Genomic DNA, 15,703 nt, shown 5'->3' with positions numbered 1-15,703 from the left:
CACTGTTTCAGGGTGACCCTCACAAAAGGAACACTTTGTGTTTATATCCTTTTTAAACTTCTACATGTGGTGATCGTAAAAAAACACCTCGTTTGCAGTTGCACTAGTTGTTTACCTCGTTCACTACGCAACGCTGTGCACATCCAGCAGATGGCAGTAATACAATAGTTATTATGATAGCTGCTCTAAAACTTGAAAGAAGAAGAAAATAAGCTACGACATTCTGCTTTACGGTAGCGTCGCTTCCTTTCGGACCGGCGGTCTGTCGGTGTTTTTCTGTCTGAGGATCAGTGTGTTAAAGAGCTCGATAAAACAGTCTGTTGTTCACGGTAAGATGACCGCAAAGCGTGCGCACACATACGACAAAGAAAAGTAAATGTTTGTTTTGGTGCCACAAGTGAAACCGTAAATTAAGAGCAGGTAGCCTGTTAGCTTAGCTTAGCATGACATGAGGCCGCTGGTTAGCTGGAGCTAATGTAGCCGACAGTGTCAACAGTTTGAAATGTTCGTTTTTAAAAGGGTGACACTTTATGTTATAATTGTTTTGTTTGTCTCGACACTTCAGCAGTTACATGCGGATTTTAGTGACTTTGGGGGACTGAGTGGATCCAGTGAGCAGCTGATCAGGTTTTGTATTGATCCAGGTCCCAGATCAGCTTTATTGCGAGCAGGGGCGCCGCCAGGGTTTTTGTGCCCCATGAAAAGAAATCGTACTGGGCCACCCCTCATATTATTTTGTCAATATTATAATTGTATTAGAGGCTTCTCTGGGCCCCTGTCAATCATAGGCCCCTAGAATCCTCTCTCCAGCCAATTATTTTGGTACTTTTACGGAACATGTAGCTCAGGTTCCTAATGTGAGTTTTGTGATCCATTACACCCCTTGTGGCACACAAAAATGTGATTGGGTGTTCAGAAAATATAATTGCTGTTACATAACTGGGTCAGTGATGACTAGCCCACTGCGCAAGCTGATCAATGTCTTTTAATTTATTCCATGGCTGAAGAGATCAGTGCTGTTGTTTGCCTGAGACCCTAAAAATAATATTTAATAATAAGTCAGTCCTCATACATTTAAGGAATTGTATGACACAACTTATCGGTTTATGTGTTTGGCTGCAGACATCTGTGCTCTTCACACAGAGTTAGGTCATGGCAAAGTTCCATGCTCCTGTGATCCAGGACAACCCATTAGGGTGGGGTCCATGTGCAGTTCCAGAGAAGTTTAAAGACATGCCCTACCAGCCTTTCAGCAAAGGAGACCGCCTGGGAAAGGTTTTTCCTTCAGAACTGCTAAATACCTCTTGACCTTGGTTTTTGCGAGGTTTCCTCACATTGCATGTTTTTCCTTTAGGTTGCTGATTGGACTGGAGCAACTTACCAAGACAAGAGATACACAAGTGAGTAACATATTGATAAGACATACAGTGCATGTTAATTGATGGACTTGAGTTTTTCCACATCAAATCAAAAAGTGGGCTCCGGGTCACTCTTTCAAGTTTACAGATGCACCCAAAAAGGACAGATTTGCCAGTAGTACAACTGGAATTTTAAGGTTATTTTTATGTGCCCCACAGTGGTTATTCACAAGCAAACTAGGCTCTCCACAACATCTGTTCATTCACCATACACAGTGTGGCAAAGCCTTGGGAAATCTCCTGAATATAGAACCCTGTCAATGCAGAAAATTACCTGCTGACTTCTACTTTAGGTCGCCAAAAAGACGTGTCAGTGGGTCTCTGCTGATCAAATAAATGTGTGCATCCTACACAGTGTTGAGGCCCGCCAAAACGTGCACTGGCCCGATTGAGTCAGCGCCGCCACAAAATGTATATCGAGCATGCATGGAAATTCAAATCACACATATGCAGAATGATCCACGACAGTGGTTCCCAAATCTGCCCCTGGAGGGCGCTCACCCTACATGTTTTCCTGTCAGCCTGCTCTGTTCACACCAGATTATTTAATTCTGTTTTTTCTCTGCTCCTCGTTGGCTGACCACACCTGGTAGAATTAATTAACTGCATGGAGCAGCAGAAGTGAAGAAACATGCAGGGCAGGTGCCTCCAGGGGCAGATCTGGTCACCCTGGTTATCTAGTTCTGATCTAGTTTCCAACCACATGCTTACTTTAAGTAGTCTCACCAAAACGCACACATTGATCCAGTATGTCTTTGAGAACGTTGAGGTCCTTATGGAGTCTGCTGCTGTCTACTTTTTTAAAAATGAACTGCAGAATCTTATCCAACTAATCGCCGCTTGGTTGTGATAATCAGTTATTTCAGTCTTAAAAATGTCACATTCATAAGAAGAAGAAAAAAAAATGAATACATTTTATTCACAGTAATTTTTTTCTGTCCAGACAAATACTCCTCCCAGTTTGGAGGCGGTAGTCAATATGCTTATTTTCACGAGGAGGATGAGACAAGCTTTCAGCTGGTGGACACTGCCAAGACACAGAAGACAGCCTACCAGAGGAACCGCATGAGGTTTGCTCAGGTAGCTCAAACCAAGGTCACCTCCACTCAGTCAGGCCTCACTCTGTACCTTAAATATGTCACTTGATATAAACTCACAGTGTTCCAGAACATATTTTCAGTGACTGGGTAAATTGTTTTCACAGAGGAATCTGCGCAGGGATAAGGATCGAAGGAACCTGACACAGTTCAACATGCAGACACTGCCAAAAAGTGCCAAACAAAAGGAGAGGTACGCTGTACTCTTAGTATATGTACTCTGTTTTGGAACACATAATACTGTAATAGTTGTGTGTGGGGGGGATTCCTGACCATGAAGCCAAAATGTGATTGGAAGCACAGTCAGTGCACAGCTCAGTGGTTTTCCAAACTTAAATGGGCACATTTGAAAGTCTTGCTAAAGATCATATATCTTGGAGTTTGTCGCCAATAACATTATTGATAGAATTAATGCCATAACTTTATATACATCTTGACAGAAACACAATTTTTGTCAACTTCATGTTTGTCTAATGTAGTGAGGATGTTGGTTTATATCCATAAGACTTCATTTCAGTTTCTGCAGTTGAGTCCATAAGTTTGTCTGCACCATGGCAAAAAAACTTGATCAGCATTGCTTCTGTGCTGATCTTTGCGACACGTTTGACTCTGTTGCCTGTGCTGCTCTGTGGGACATACTGAGGAATGGTGAGATCCCCAACAAATTGCTGGACATCATAGCTGACCAAACTTTAGAATACCATTGAAATGTGTCTCTGGGGGGTTGTAGAAAGACTTTTTGTTAACTGGAATGATAACCTATCCCAATAGTGTTATGTTTAAAAACTATCACCATGATGTTTTGAATGTGATACAATAATGCAAATACAGTCTGTTCCTCTGTTGTGCCTGAGTACATGTCTGCTTGGAAAAGCATAAGAGTACCGACATCCCATTTTGACTTTGTGTGTGTATGAAAACGTTGGACGTTCCTGATCATTGACTTGGTACTGCTTGACGCAGTCTGAGTGATGCATATAATCTTTAACTTACCTTGTGTTGCAGGTAGACCAGGTTGTAAAGACTCCATTTTTATATTATAACTCCCACATGGTGATGGGAGCTTTTAGCTACATTTTAGCCAGTTGGTTGGACCAAAGTTCCGCACCGTCTGTTATGTTTCATCTACGATATGGTAATTATAGGGAAACCTCATAACATTTCAGCAGTGCTGAAATTGATGCCTGTTAGTATGTTATAGTCTGGGTCAAGGCCTCCCAACTCAGCATAATCATTCAACACCCGACCACTGTCCCTGGTCTGTGGGGGGTATCAAGTGTCTCCCCAGCATATTGTTACAACTTAGTAAACCAGGTTACTGCTGAAACACTACCATTAGTGACTCTGTGGCTAATTTAGTACCGTTGATGAAAAGCAGACTAACTACAGCATGGCTAAGTCATGTATTTTTGTGTCTTTCTTTTCAGGGATCGTATGCGCTTGCAGAAGAAGTTCCAAAAGCAGTTTGGTGTTCGTCAGAAATGGGACCAGAAATCTCAGGTGCTTATTGATCAATTAGAAAGTCGTAAATGTTGGTTGGTAGGAGTGGGGTGGTGCTGCTTGTGCTCAACTCGTCTGCATACAGAGGGGGATCCTCTGTGGGATCTGTATTTGTACTTGTATTTGTTGGTGTGGCTGCACTTTGTATTTCTCAGCTGAATGTCCTCTCAGGTTTCATTTGCACAAACCTTTTATCTCCACATCCTTGTCATCTAGACCCAGCTGAAGCCCAGAGATTCCTCTGTGGAGGTGAGGAGTGACTGGGAGGTGAAGGAAGAGATGGACTTCCCCAGACTGATGAAGATGAGATACATGGAAGTGTCTGATCCTGTGGACATGTGAGGATCGTGATTAAAGTTTGGCCTGGGTTTTGTGAACTGTTGCCGAGGTGATACCAGTCTTTCCTTTGTGTTCCGTCTCCTGCAGTGAGTGCTGTGGTGCTCTAGAGTACTACGATAAGGCTTTCGACCGTGTCACCACCCGCAATGAGAAGCCACTTAAGAGCATCAAGAGGATCTTCCACACGGTCACAACCACTGACGATCCTGTCATCCGCAAGGTTCAGAGTGACTCTTTTTCACTGTTTCCATCAGTAAATAGGTTTGACAGTCTGGTTAGAGTTTAAACTGCTGTTGGGGGGTGGGTGGGAGGGGGTGCATGATTCTAGTGGCATGTCATTACGTTGTAAATGTACAGCTTATAGTGCGAGTTAAAGCAGACCCAAGACAAATCATGGACAGGAAGAGTTTTAAAGCTGACATGAACTGTCAGCTTTGAAACCAAAGTATGGAAACACTTTTGATTGTGCACATTATGAGGAAGTGCAGTTAGACATGACTAAGGCCGGGTTCACACGGCAGGATAATTAGGCCGATATCGGACCCAATCTTCACCTTCCAACAATCTTAAGGACGCCCCGACAATTGTGATGACGCTAAAAACATAATCTTATCAGATATTCCTGCCATGTGTGGTGTGTTCAGAGCGCTCTGATCTGCTCGGAAGGGCGTCAGGAGCGCTCCCATCGCAAATCGGGGATATTCAACGTGTTGGATTTTTTTGGCCTGATATCGCACCGTGTGTGGTGTCCTCCGACCAAAACGAGCACGCAGCTTGCTGAATGTGATGTGCAGCCAATCAGAAAGCGAGGTGACGGTCGTACGGAAAATAAAATCAAAACAGCTGTTCTGACTTACCAGAAAGTCCGGTGGTCGCGCTGTCTCCACTCCTTTAAAGAACGCCTTTTCTTTTTCTTTTTGTATTGTTTTTCCCTCTGTTTTAAATAGTCCACAAAATATCTGTTTGTTTACTCTGAAGTCATATTTAATCTTGAGAGATTTTGCGAGGTTTCCTGTCTGAGCTGTGAATGGTCTTGTGTGAAATCTGTTCGTGTGTGGTGTTATTGACTTCACCGTGTGGCTGAACACCACACACTGTACCACCAAACCTGTTAGATCTATGATTTTTTATCTTGTGGTCTCTCAGGTTTTGGAAACCTTAAGATAATTTTAAAATCCTGCCGTGTGAACCAGGCTCAAGTCGGCATGCAAACTGTATGTAGAGGCATTGTGTTAAGTGAACACCACCACCGTCAGTGTCCAACCAGAGCTAATGCAGTGTTAGCGTAACGACCTGTAAGTAAGATAGTGTTCAAATAAATAATCCCCTGGTGGTTCAGAGAAAACATGTCACAAAGTATATTTCTCATTTTATCCAGAATTGTTTTATTCAGCTTTGTCTGGTAATAAGAATTACAGTCATAATACTGAAACACAATTCATAAAAGTCAGTATGTATTGAATCAGAAGATAAGTGTATTGACCCAGTCCGTGTGTGTGCGTGCATATTTTGGTACAAGAGTGAAGTTTCAGTTGCGCTGGGAACCAGATTTTTTTAAAATTTGAGGGGGCACATTGATGTATTAAGTGATGCTTTAATACTCACTTGTTTAAAAGTGTGTAACAGGTTTTTTGTGTGTGTCTTAACGGGTAACGTTCTGTCTACAGCTGGCTAAGACGCAGGGCAATGTGTTTGCCACTGATGCCATTTTGGCCACCTTGATGTGCTGCACACGTTCGGTCAATTCCTGGGACATCATTGTGCAGAGAGTCGGCAACAAGCTGTTTTTCGACAAGAGAGACAACTCTGACTTTGGTAAGGCTTTGTTAGTGCTGTTAGCTTCAAACTGAAGTCTGAGCACTCTGAAATGTCAAACTGTTTCTGTCAGATTTACTCACCGTGAGCGAGACGGCCAACGAGCCCCCCCAGGACGAAGGCAACTCCTTCAACTCGCCACGTAACCTGGCCATGGAGGCCACGTACATCAACCACAACTTCAGCCAGCAGTGTTTACGCATGGTGAGGACACACACTCAGCACGCTGATGCACAAATGATCAGTGTTCCTGATGATGGATCCTGTTTTTCCGCCATGCGTCAGCAAAATCCAAAATGTCACAAAGTGTATTGTTGGAAAAGTTCTTGTGCTTTATTATTTTTCATTATTATCATGATGGGAGAATCTGGAATTTTCTTTTAATTGATATCATGTATGCTGAATATACATTGTGCTAACTTTACATTTAAGTGTGACCACTTAATGCAGGTGAGTTTTTCATGTGAAAAGAGAAAAGAGCTCTCCTCTGGGAATAAGAGAAGGCCACACTCCCCCATTTGAGAAAAATATGTTTGTCTTCACCAACCTTGAGTAGATAAGTCTGGGACCTGTATCAGAGTTGTGGGGAGGGTTATGACTGACGAAATTGCTGCTAGGAACCCACCAACCAACCGACCAACCACCCACCCACCCACCATGTGATCCAGGCTGGATATATTCTGAGGTTTTGCTAATATGTGCCAGTGATAACACTCCCACTGTAATAAAGACTTCAAATTGAAGCAAGACGTCTGTCCTCCTCTTCCTCCGCCTTGAGTCAGGGCGGTTATTATTATTATTTTTCTGACATATATCATACAATTCCTCAAGGTAGACGGCATTTGAGTTGTTTAGCATTTTTCACATCTGACAAGAACCCAAAACCTGTGCAGGAGCTTCTAAATTAGAGAGTGAAGATGATGAGCAGAGCCGCTGCACGGTTCTGCACCCACTTCCTCTCTCACACACAGACACCCGGGAACCCAATCACAGAACAAGAGCCTCTTTCAAACTGAGGCTTGAGTATTTTTATATACCCATAACCTTGTACAGGGCTGTGAAAACTCTGCGGATCTCATCATGGGGGTGGGGTGTTAGTGATGTACTCTTTAATCGTGAACATCACTGAGTTTTTAAAATGCTTATCGCAAAGCGTTCTCTTTTTTTACGACATCGTGTAAGTTTTCTAAGTCCGCGGACACTGATCTGTGTGTTACAGATACAAATCAGTTTCCTCGGATCCGCCGAGTTTCGCGGAGGAAAAATGCCACTCAGAGCGTAGCTGTTAGTTGCTGTGGTGACGCTGTGTGGCTCCTGCGCGATGCTTAAGCTAAACTTAGCATGTGGACATCCCAAACTTTTAGAGCTTTCAAGTTTTTAAAAGATTTGTGCAGCATGTCTGTGTCACAGAGCGACGTTGCACAGAGAGAAGATGGCGAGAAGGATTGTTTGAGAAAAGTCTTATAAGGACAAGAATCCGTGGAATTGTCGCTGGCTTCATCAACACACCTGAAAGATAATAGAAACGGGAAAAGTGAACTGTGCTCTCTCAGGAAAACACGGTAAGAATTTTTCTCTCCCTGGAAAATAAATATTCTGCTGTTCAAACAGGATTTTAGACAAGATTATGTAACTTTTTTCATTAATCTAGACTTTCTTTCATTGTAAAAAAGACATTGTGGCTTTGAGTGGCTTTAGGCTGCATGAATTTACACAAGAATATGTGACTTTTTACTGTAAGGTATGTTATTGATATTTTACCATGATTAACCAAATATTCTACAAGCTTTAGCTGTGGTTTTTGAAATTCTGTAACATTCTTTTCAGTCTTCATAAATTTCATGTAGTTTAATTGTTCTGAGTTAATGCATAACTTGTTTTACAATTAAAAGGAAAATCATTCCAGGTCCTACTTCCATGTCATATTCTGTTATTTCAGCATCATCATCGACAGGTCAAATAAAAGGTTCAATATAGGATCATTTAAATATCCACTAATTTTGAGATTTGTTCTTCTAGGAGATGCTGAAAAAGTATCATTAGATAAAAATTTAATTCTGGGGCCCCACAGGGCCCTAGACCCCAGCTCCTGGGGAGCTGTACCCCCCCAAAGACCCCCTGCAAATTTTTCCCAGATTTCACAATTTTCATTTCACAGCCTCGCTCGTAACGAATATGGAATGTTTCAAAAAGAATTAAGTGTTAATAAAGAAAAAAGATGGTTGGTTACTAGAGTGTTTGGCATTGTGACTGGGTGGACTTGTAGGTCACTAACCACTGACCAAAGATGATAACATTAATAAAATCTGTCATGTGAAAAGCACCTGTGGACTGGGGCCACGCCATCCTTTGCCAGTCCTCAGAACTCATTTTCCTCTGGCTTTGAGAAGCACAGTAGGCAGTGCTTCCAGCTTTAACAGGTGTTTTTAACTCATGTTTAGTCCCATTTCAGACAAACGCATGGGTCCTTCTACGAAGCAATCTTCAGAAAAGGGTCTGCTCTAAAGACAGATCCATTTTGTCACTCTCCCACGTTCGCTGTAATTCTCACGTTCTGCCCATCGCCTCTTTTATTTGAGTGCTCAGCCACAACATGCACATGTGGCGTATTTCCACACTAAACACCTTTTCTGTTCAATATCAGATCTTTAGCATTTGTGTTTTGAAACTGGAGCGAAGTGAAGTGTACTTGTCTTTTATTTCTTGCAGACTGGAGAGCGCTACAAATTTCCGAACCCCAATCCATTTGTGGAGGAGGACATGGATAAGAGCGAGGTGGCATCTGTTGCCTACAGGTGAGCCCAAGTGTTCAATTGCAATATTTTTCTTCAGTTAGACTTCATTACAACAGGAATCTGTGATCCTTCAAGTCAAAACTACCGAAAACCATGTGGGCATGGGTTTATGTATGTAAATGGGGGCATCCTCACCAGATGCCCGACCCACCTCAAGTTGCAACTGTTAATGTGAAGAAGCAGTGGCTCAACTCAGTCCCTCCTAGAAATTCAAGCTCCTCACTCTGTCCCCGACAGGGGAATCTCATTTCCGCCTCTTGTATCAGGTCCATCGGTGAGGATAGGAGTGTAAATCAACTTGTAAATTGAGTCTCGCCTTCTGGCTCAGCCTTCATTCATCATCAGTCCAACAATTCACTAACCATCCAGCAGGTGGTAGAAGCATGTATTGGATATTACACAATTAACTTGGTCTAATGTAGGAGTTCCCAACAGACCTCATCTTAATCCATTACTGAGTTCATGTTTAGTTATATAAAACATAAATCAGTCCAGCAGTGTACAAAACACAAAATTAAATACGTGTGTGTGCGTGTGTGAGTGTGAGCAGTGCAATGTGTCCACATCATGTACCCCTTTAATTAGCAGGGTTACAAGATGCCTGTATACACTGTTTGAGTTCCTAAACTCTTGGGGGTGGAGTCAAACATTTTTCAACGGCCTCTGCAGTTTCTCTGACAGGTTGCAGTCATTATCCGATCTTTAGGTAACACTTCTCTGTTCCATTTGACGGCTTGTTTTTCCTGCTGTAGGTACCGCCACTGGAAACTCGGCGAGGACATCGATCTGATTGTACGCTGTGAGCACGATGGAGTGATGACTGGGGCCAACGCAGAAGTGTCTTTCATTAACATCAAAACCCTTAACGAGTGGGACTCCAGGGTAAGAATATTCATGTGGGATGTGACATCACAGACGCTGCATGACTGGAACTTAGTTACTGGAGTTAAACAGAAAATAAATACTAAATATTAAACATTTGAGAAGAAATCAACAGGTCGATTTTTTTTTTTTTTTTTTTTTTTTTTTTCGTGTGTTATCAGTTTTTGAATCAGCAAAAACAGTTTAAAGAACAATGAAATCCAGAAGCTTTTCACCATCATTCTGAATGAAAACAAGGTGTCCAATGTTGTCATAGTTTAAAAATAATATAGAACACCATCTCACTTGGTGCTGAGGTGCCAGGGATAGTTTGCCACACCTCTTCTTACTGCTCCAACCTGGCCGTAGACCGGTAGGGTTTTTCAGTTTTTGTTTTTTTTTTTCCCTCCTGATCAGTACTGCAACGGAGTGGACTGGCGTCAGAAGCTGGACTCCCAGAGGGGCGCTGTCCTGGCCACAGAGCTGAAGAATAACAGCTACAAACTGGCTCGTTGGACCTGCTGTGCCATGCTGGCCGGGTCAGAGTATCTCAAGCTGGGGTACGGAACACACACACGCACGTCCAGGCTTTCATCTCCCATGTGAAAAAACTGGAGCCAAACTTTGAAGTCTTCTTTTGAAGAAAGCCCTTCTCCATGCCGCTTCACCAGGAAGCTGTATAACTGGTGATACAAAACTTACACCAAACACCGTTTCTCCAGTCACAGCCACAGAAGCCTGTAACGTCTTCAGGGTGGTCTTGGTGACTTCCCTCATTCATCTCCTTCCTTATGCGGTCTCAGAGTTTTTAAGAATGGCCTCCTCCAGACAGATTTATTGTACTGCTGTGCTGTCTTTCTTATTAACTGATGTCAGTAAATTTGGAGACATGTTCATGTGTTCATCTCCTGACTCGACTGAAGAAAACTGGCTGTATAAGTGATGAGCTACTTGTTACACTAAACAGTGGCATCACTTTTTCAACACATCATTTTGGTTTTATGTTTTTATTTGTTGTGTTGAGATTAGTTTGCAGTTCAGAGTTATTTTATGTACAGAAGCCTGAGTTTTCTTTTATTTCTTTGTCTCTTTATTGACATTCGTGTTTCTGGGTGTCCTAAGCAGTGGGTCACCACTCTGAGCCTGGTCTGCTTGAGGTTTCTTCCTCAGGAACACCAGAGGGAGTTTTTCTTTACCACTGTCACGTGTGTTCTTGCTCAGGAGGGTTGGTAAGGTTAGATCTTACCCATTTGAAGCGTCTCGAGGCAGCTCTGTGATTTGGTGCTGTATAAATAAAATTAATTGATTTGGGTCCTCGGCCTTCCAGGTCAAGAGACTGCTGGGAAGAGCTGATGGAGTCATGAAGTTGCTGTACAGAGATGTTTGGAGATGCTGATACCTGTGCAGCAGAATGAAGGTCCATGTCTTGAGGGGTTGTTGGGCTTCCTGTTACTGTTTGGTTGTGACCCCTGGATGTGAACCAGTGACCTTATGCGATGACGAGTTGTCTGTGGTACAAAGTGTCTTCAGAGGACCCTTGGTTACGTAATGAGATTTTAGTCATGTGCCGCATTTCTCTCGACATGAACGGGGAGAAGAAGCCTTTTTTTTTTTTTTTTTTTTTTTTTTTTTTTTTTTTTTTTTTTTTTTTTTTTTTTTGAGGTAGTCCTTATCATGGTGTGTCTCCGTGCTGTCCTCAGATATGTGTCCCGGTACCACGTAAAGGACTCTGCTCGCCACGTCATTCTCGGCACTCAGCAGTTCAAACCCAACGAGTTTGCTAGCCAGATCAACCTGAGCATGGAGAACGCCTGGGGCATCCTCCGCTGTGTCATCGACATCTGCCGCAAGCTGGACGAGGGCAAGTACCTCATCCTCAAAGACCCCAACAAGGTGAGGTGTCTCCGTTCCTGCTCGCGCTCTGTGCAGGATCATAGAATTCCTGATGTAAAGGGGGGTGTTAACCGTGTGTCTGATGGCTCGGTGTTATGTGTCCAACAGCAAGTGATTCGAGTCTACAGCCTGCCTGATGGGACCTTCAGCTCTGACGAAGAGGAGGAGGAAGATGAGGATGAAGAGGACGAGGATGAAGAAGGTGAGACTACTGCTGGACGGCAGCCACAGTGACTTGTGGAATTTACAACCAGAGTCAAAGTTACTGAGACGTTAAGCTGCGTTCAGGTTGGCAGGAGAGGAAAAAAAAGTAGTAGCAGAACTGCCGTTGTCTGCAGTGGCAGACTGCTACGTGAGCACCGCCATTACTTTGTCTGAATTATCAGCTCTTTAATTTGGTGTTTTTGTTGTGTACTTTTTATTGTTGACATTTTATTCTGTAATTGTTGAGTTTATTTTGTTTTGGAGTTTGAGTCTTATTTAGTTATTATTATAATTATTATTAGCAATGAATGTCTGATTTTTATTTTGTGTGTGTATGTGGAGTATGTCGCAGGCCCTCCCAAACTACTTTAAAACAAAACAAACAAAAAGACCAGAAACAACAGGCGACTTATACTGCAGAAAATTCCACAACTGAAAGATAAAACAGTTTGTAGCATTTTGTGCAGCGTTATATTAGAACAAAGCCTGGCTGTGATGGCAGCTTAAAAAGCAAACTTTTTGTGAAGTAATAGATTAATTCCTTTCTGTAACATCACACAAATTATTCACGTTTACCTGTATTCCCTCAGTGGCCGAAGGCCTGAAGGGGGCTGTATCATGGCGATATCTGTCTGTCCGTCCCTTCATCCCAAAAAGGGGATAAGTGTTCTGAAATAAACTCCTCACATTTTCAGTAAGAATTTTGGGAAACTTCTTACAATTCCTCATTATAGGTTGGTAATAAGCATATTATAATATTGTACAAGATTAACACATTTTGGCAGAATTATGGCCGTTGATTAACAAACCTAGACACTGCCAGTTTCATGATTTGGTGTTTGTATTCTGAAATCAGCTATCGCATACCTTGAAATGTTATCAGAATGTAGCAAGTACACGATGAAGACCTTACTTGTGTGAAGCGCCTTGAGACAACTTTGTTGTGATTTGGCGCTATATAAATGAAAATAAATTGAAATTGATGGACCAAAGCAGCATTTGCCAGCGGGGCACTTAAATAATCCATCTCTCGCTGTCGGATAAAACAGCATTCGGTTTGTCGTTGTCACTGGCGTTGTGGTTGGTGGCTGCTGCTCCTGAAGCCAGAGGTGGTGGAATTTTTCCGTCAGCCTCTCATTGAAAAAATCTTGAACATCTGTTTTTCCATCTGACATGAACACAGCATTAGTCACATGACTGTCAGTTTGAAAAGTCGCCATTCTTGAAGCATTTTGACGCTGCTGACCTCATGAGGTGACAGGAAGACGTGTGAAAGCGGCTGTCACGTTGGTTACCCCTCACACTTTAGCTTTGTATTTGTTTGTTTTGTTGACATTCTGCTGTAATAAAAATCCAAGTTGTTCATAAAAGAATGTGGGTTTCAGTCTGGAGTAAGACGAGTTATTTGTCCAAATAAGCCTTGAAATGAAGTGGCTGCCATCCAAATATTCAGCCAGCTATCCTCGAGCGGTACAATATTTCTTTTGTTGTTGATGGTCTTCATTTTGAGGAACAGAACCAGAAGTCACTTTATTTTTGATGAAATGGCTGAGAATCGTTTTACTTACATGTGTTTTATTTGCCCTTTTCAGGAATATGTTTGACTGTTTGTTTTGTATCTTTGGGGTGAAAACTGATCCAGATCACCGAACCTGTATTAACCCGCTTGTCCTGAAAGATGACAATAAAATCCATTTTTGTTTTCCACACCATTTATAGATGAAGAAAATTGAAGACTGGAGACTGAATGGACCAAAGTGGCGACTCGTCATCAACACGCTGTTCACTTTTTTTGACGTCCAGTAAAATCAGCAGGTCAATTTATTGTATGTGTGGTTTTTCTCTGTTTACTACATCCCAGAGGCAGTTTTCATGATAAACACTTTAAATTTAGTGCATGTTTTCAGGATGACACTTAATTAACATTGTGGATGCTCTGCAGAGACCCATGTTAGTTCCAGGCTAAAAAACGGGGTCAAAATTCCTGCCTGACCTCAATGTTTCTGTGCAGGAGTTAGTTAAGACATGAAGTTACCTTTGTGCAAGAACTCTCCTTCGATCTCCTCCTTTGACATGACCTCTTAGTTGGCTTTTGCATCATTTTTTTTTTTTTTTAGAGCTTCTAAATTTTTTTTAATCCTGATCTTCAGTGGTAAAAAGAATCAATGACACACCGAAGATAATATCCCATCTGTTATGAGACATTTTGGCTTAACTTTTAGAACATACTGGTATGTTTAACAGTCATTGTCTGTGTGAAGAAGTTGCCATTGAAAGCCAAATATTACTGTGACACTTGTGTTTAAGATACAAACATCTGACCACAAACATACTAGATCCAACGTGACGGATCTGAGTACTGAATGCGTCAAAATGCCTTTTGAGTTGCCAGAAGCCTGTTGACCTTCTGTTTGTGATCATGGTTGTCTACAGCTGGTATTTTCTCTGCACCAACACACAAAGAGTTTGTTGGTCTCAACAACACACACAGTGCAGTGGGAAAGTCCACAGAGCTCTGAGCTAAAGTTCAAATGAAATCATGGAGAGATTAAAGTCTTTTTTTTTTTTTTTCTCCAGAGTGAAAAGTTGAACCCAAAATAACAACAAAAACATTTAAAAATGGTCCTCAGGTTAAAAAAAAATGTGAGTATTCTTAAGATGTTTTAATAACCTTCCAAAACTGTAGACTGCATCCCTGTCAAAAATCTGTTGGTTTCCTGGTACAGGTCTCGTACCCCGTCACCAAACTGAACTGAGCTTTATACAGTTGTATGTAAAAGTTTTGGCACCTCTGATAATTTTATAAATCATTGGTTGTCTGCATCAGAAATTTCAGTTAAATATATCATATAGCAGACAAACACTGATATTTGAGAAGAGAAATGAAGTTTCTAGTATTTACAGAAAGTGCAATAATTTAAACAAAATTGGGCAGGTGCATAAATTTGGGCACCCTTGTCATTTTATTGATTTGAATACATTTAGCACAAATTATTGGAACACAAAATTGCTTTGGTAAGCTGATTGACCCTTGACCTCCTTACACAGGTGGATCCAGTCATGAGAAAGAGTATTTAAAGTGGCCATTTACAAATGTTAACCCACTTTGCATCTCTTCTAATGTGTGGCAACATGGGAGCCTCTAAACAACTCTCAAATGACCTGAAAACAAAGATTGTTCAACATCATGATTTAGGGGAATGATACAAAAAGCCATCTGAGATTTCAGCTGTGTGTTTCCACTGTGAGGAACGTAGTGAGGAAATGGAAGACCACAGGCACAGTACTAGTTAAGGCCTGAAGTGGCAGGCCAAGAAAAATCTCATAAGTTGAAGCGAAGGGTGGTGAGAACAGTCATAGTCAACCCACAGACCTGCTCCAAAGACCTACAACATGATCTCGCTGCAGATAGTGTCTCTGTGCATCATTCAACTATACAGCACACTGTATAGTTGTAATGCAGAGGAAGCCTTTTCTGCGTACACACCACAAACAGTCGCTTCAGGTATGCTAAAGCACATTTAGACAAGCCAGCTTCATTTTGGAATAAGGTGCTTGGACTGATGAAACTAAAATCGAGGTATTTGGACATAAGAAGGCTGAAAAAGAACACAGCATTCCAAGAAAAACACTTGCTAGCTACAGTAAAATTTGGAGGTGGTTCCATCATGCTGTGAGGCTGTGTGGCCAGTGCAGGTATTGGGAATCTTGTTAAAGTTGAGGGTCACATGGATTCCAGTTAATAGCAGATTCTTGAGAACAATGTTCATGAATCAGTGAC

The 15,703-nt window shown here is 41.9% G+C and overlaps 1 protein-coding gene across 1 annotated transcript; it reads left to right on the top strand.

Annotated features, from left to right (window-relative positions):
* Positions 1-212: 212 nt before the first annotated feature.
* Positions 213-13,742, top strand: eif3d (eukaryotic translation initiation factor 3, subunit D). The gene is made up of 16 exons (XM_034190487.1): positions 213-329; positions 1,123-1,275; positions 1,355-1,400; positions 2,362-2,498; positions 2,623-2,708; positions 3,943-4,015; positions 4,232-4,353; positions 4,442-4,574; positions 6,022-6,169; positions 6,243-6,373; positions 8,879-8,964; positions 9,717-9,846; positions 10,243-10,385; positions 11,526-11,718; positions 11,827-11,920; positions 13,642-13,742. The coding sequence occupies exons 2-16, from the start codon at positions 1,153-1,155 to the stop codon at positions 13,653-13,655; spliced, it is 1,659 nt and encodes a 552-aa protein (XP_034046378.1). The 5' UTR covers positions 213-329; positions 1,123-1,152; the 3' UTR covers positions 13,656-13,742.
* Positions 13,743-15,703: the final 1,961 nt, after the last annotated feature.

This window comes from Thalassophryne amazonica, chromosome 16 (assembly GCF_902500255.1).
Source record: "Thalassophryne amazonica chromosome 16, fThaAma1.1, whole genome shotgun sequence".
Classification (NCBI taxonomy): Eukaryota; Metazoa; Chordata; class Actinopteri; order Batrachoidiformes; family Batrachoididae; genus Thalassophryne; species Thalassophryne amazonica.
This window is presented reverse-complemented; position numbering and strand designations above follow the sequence as displayed.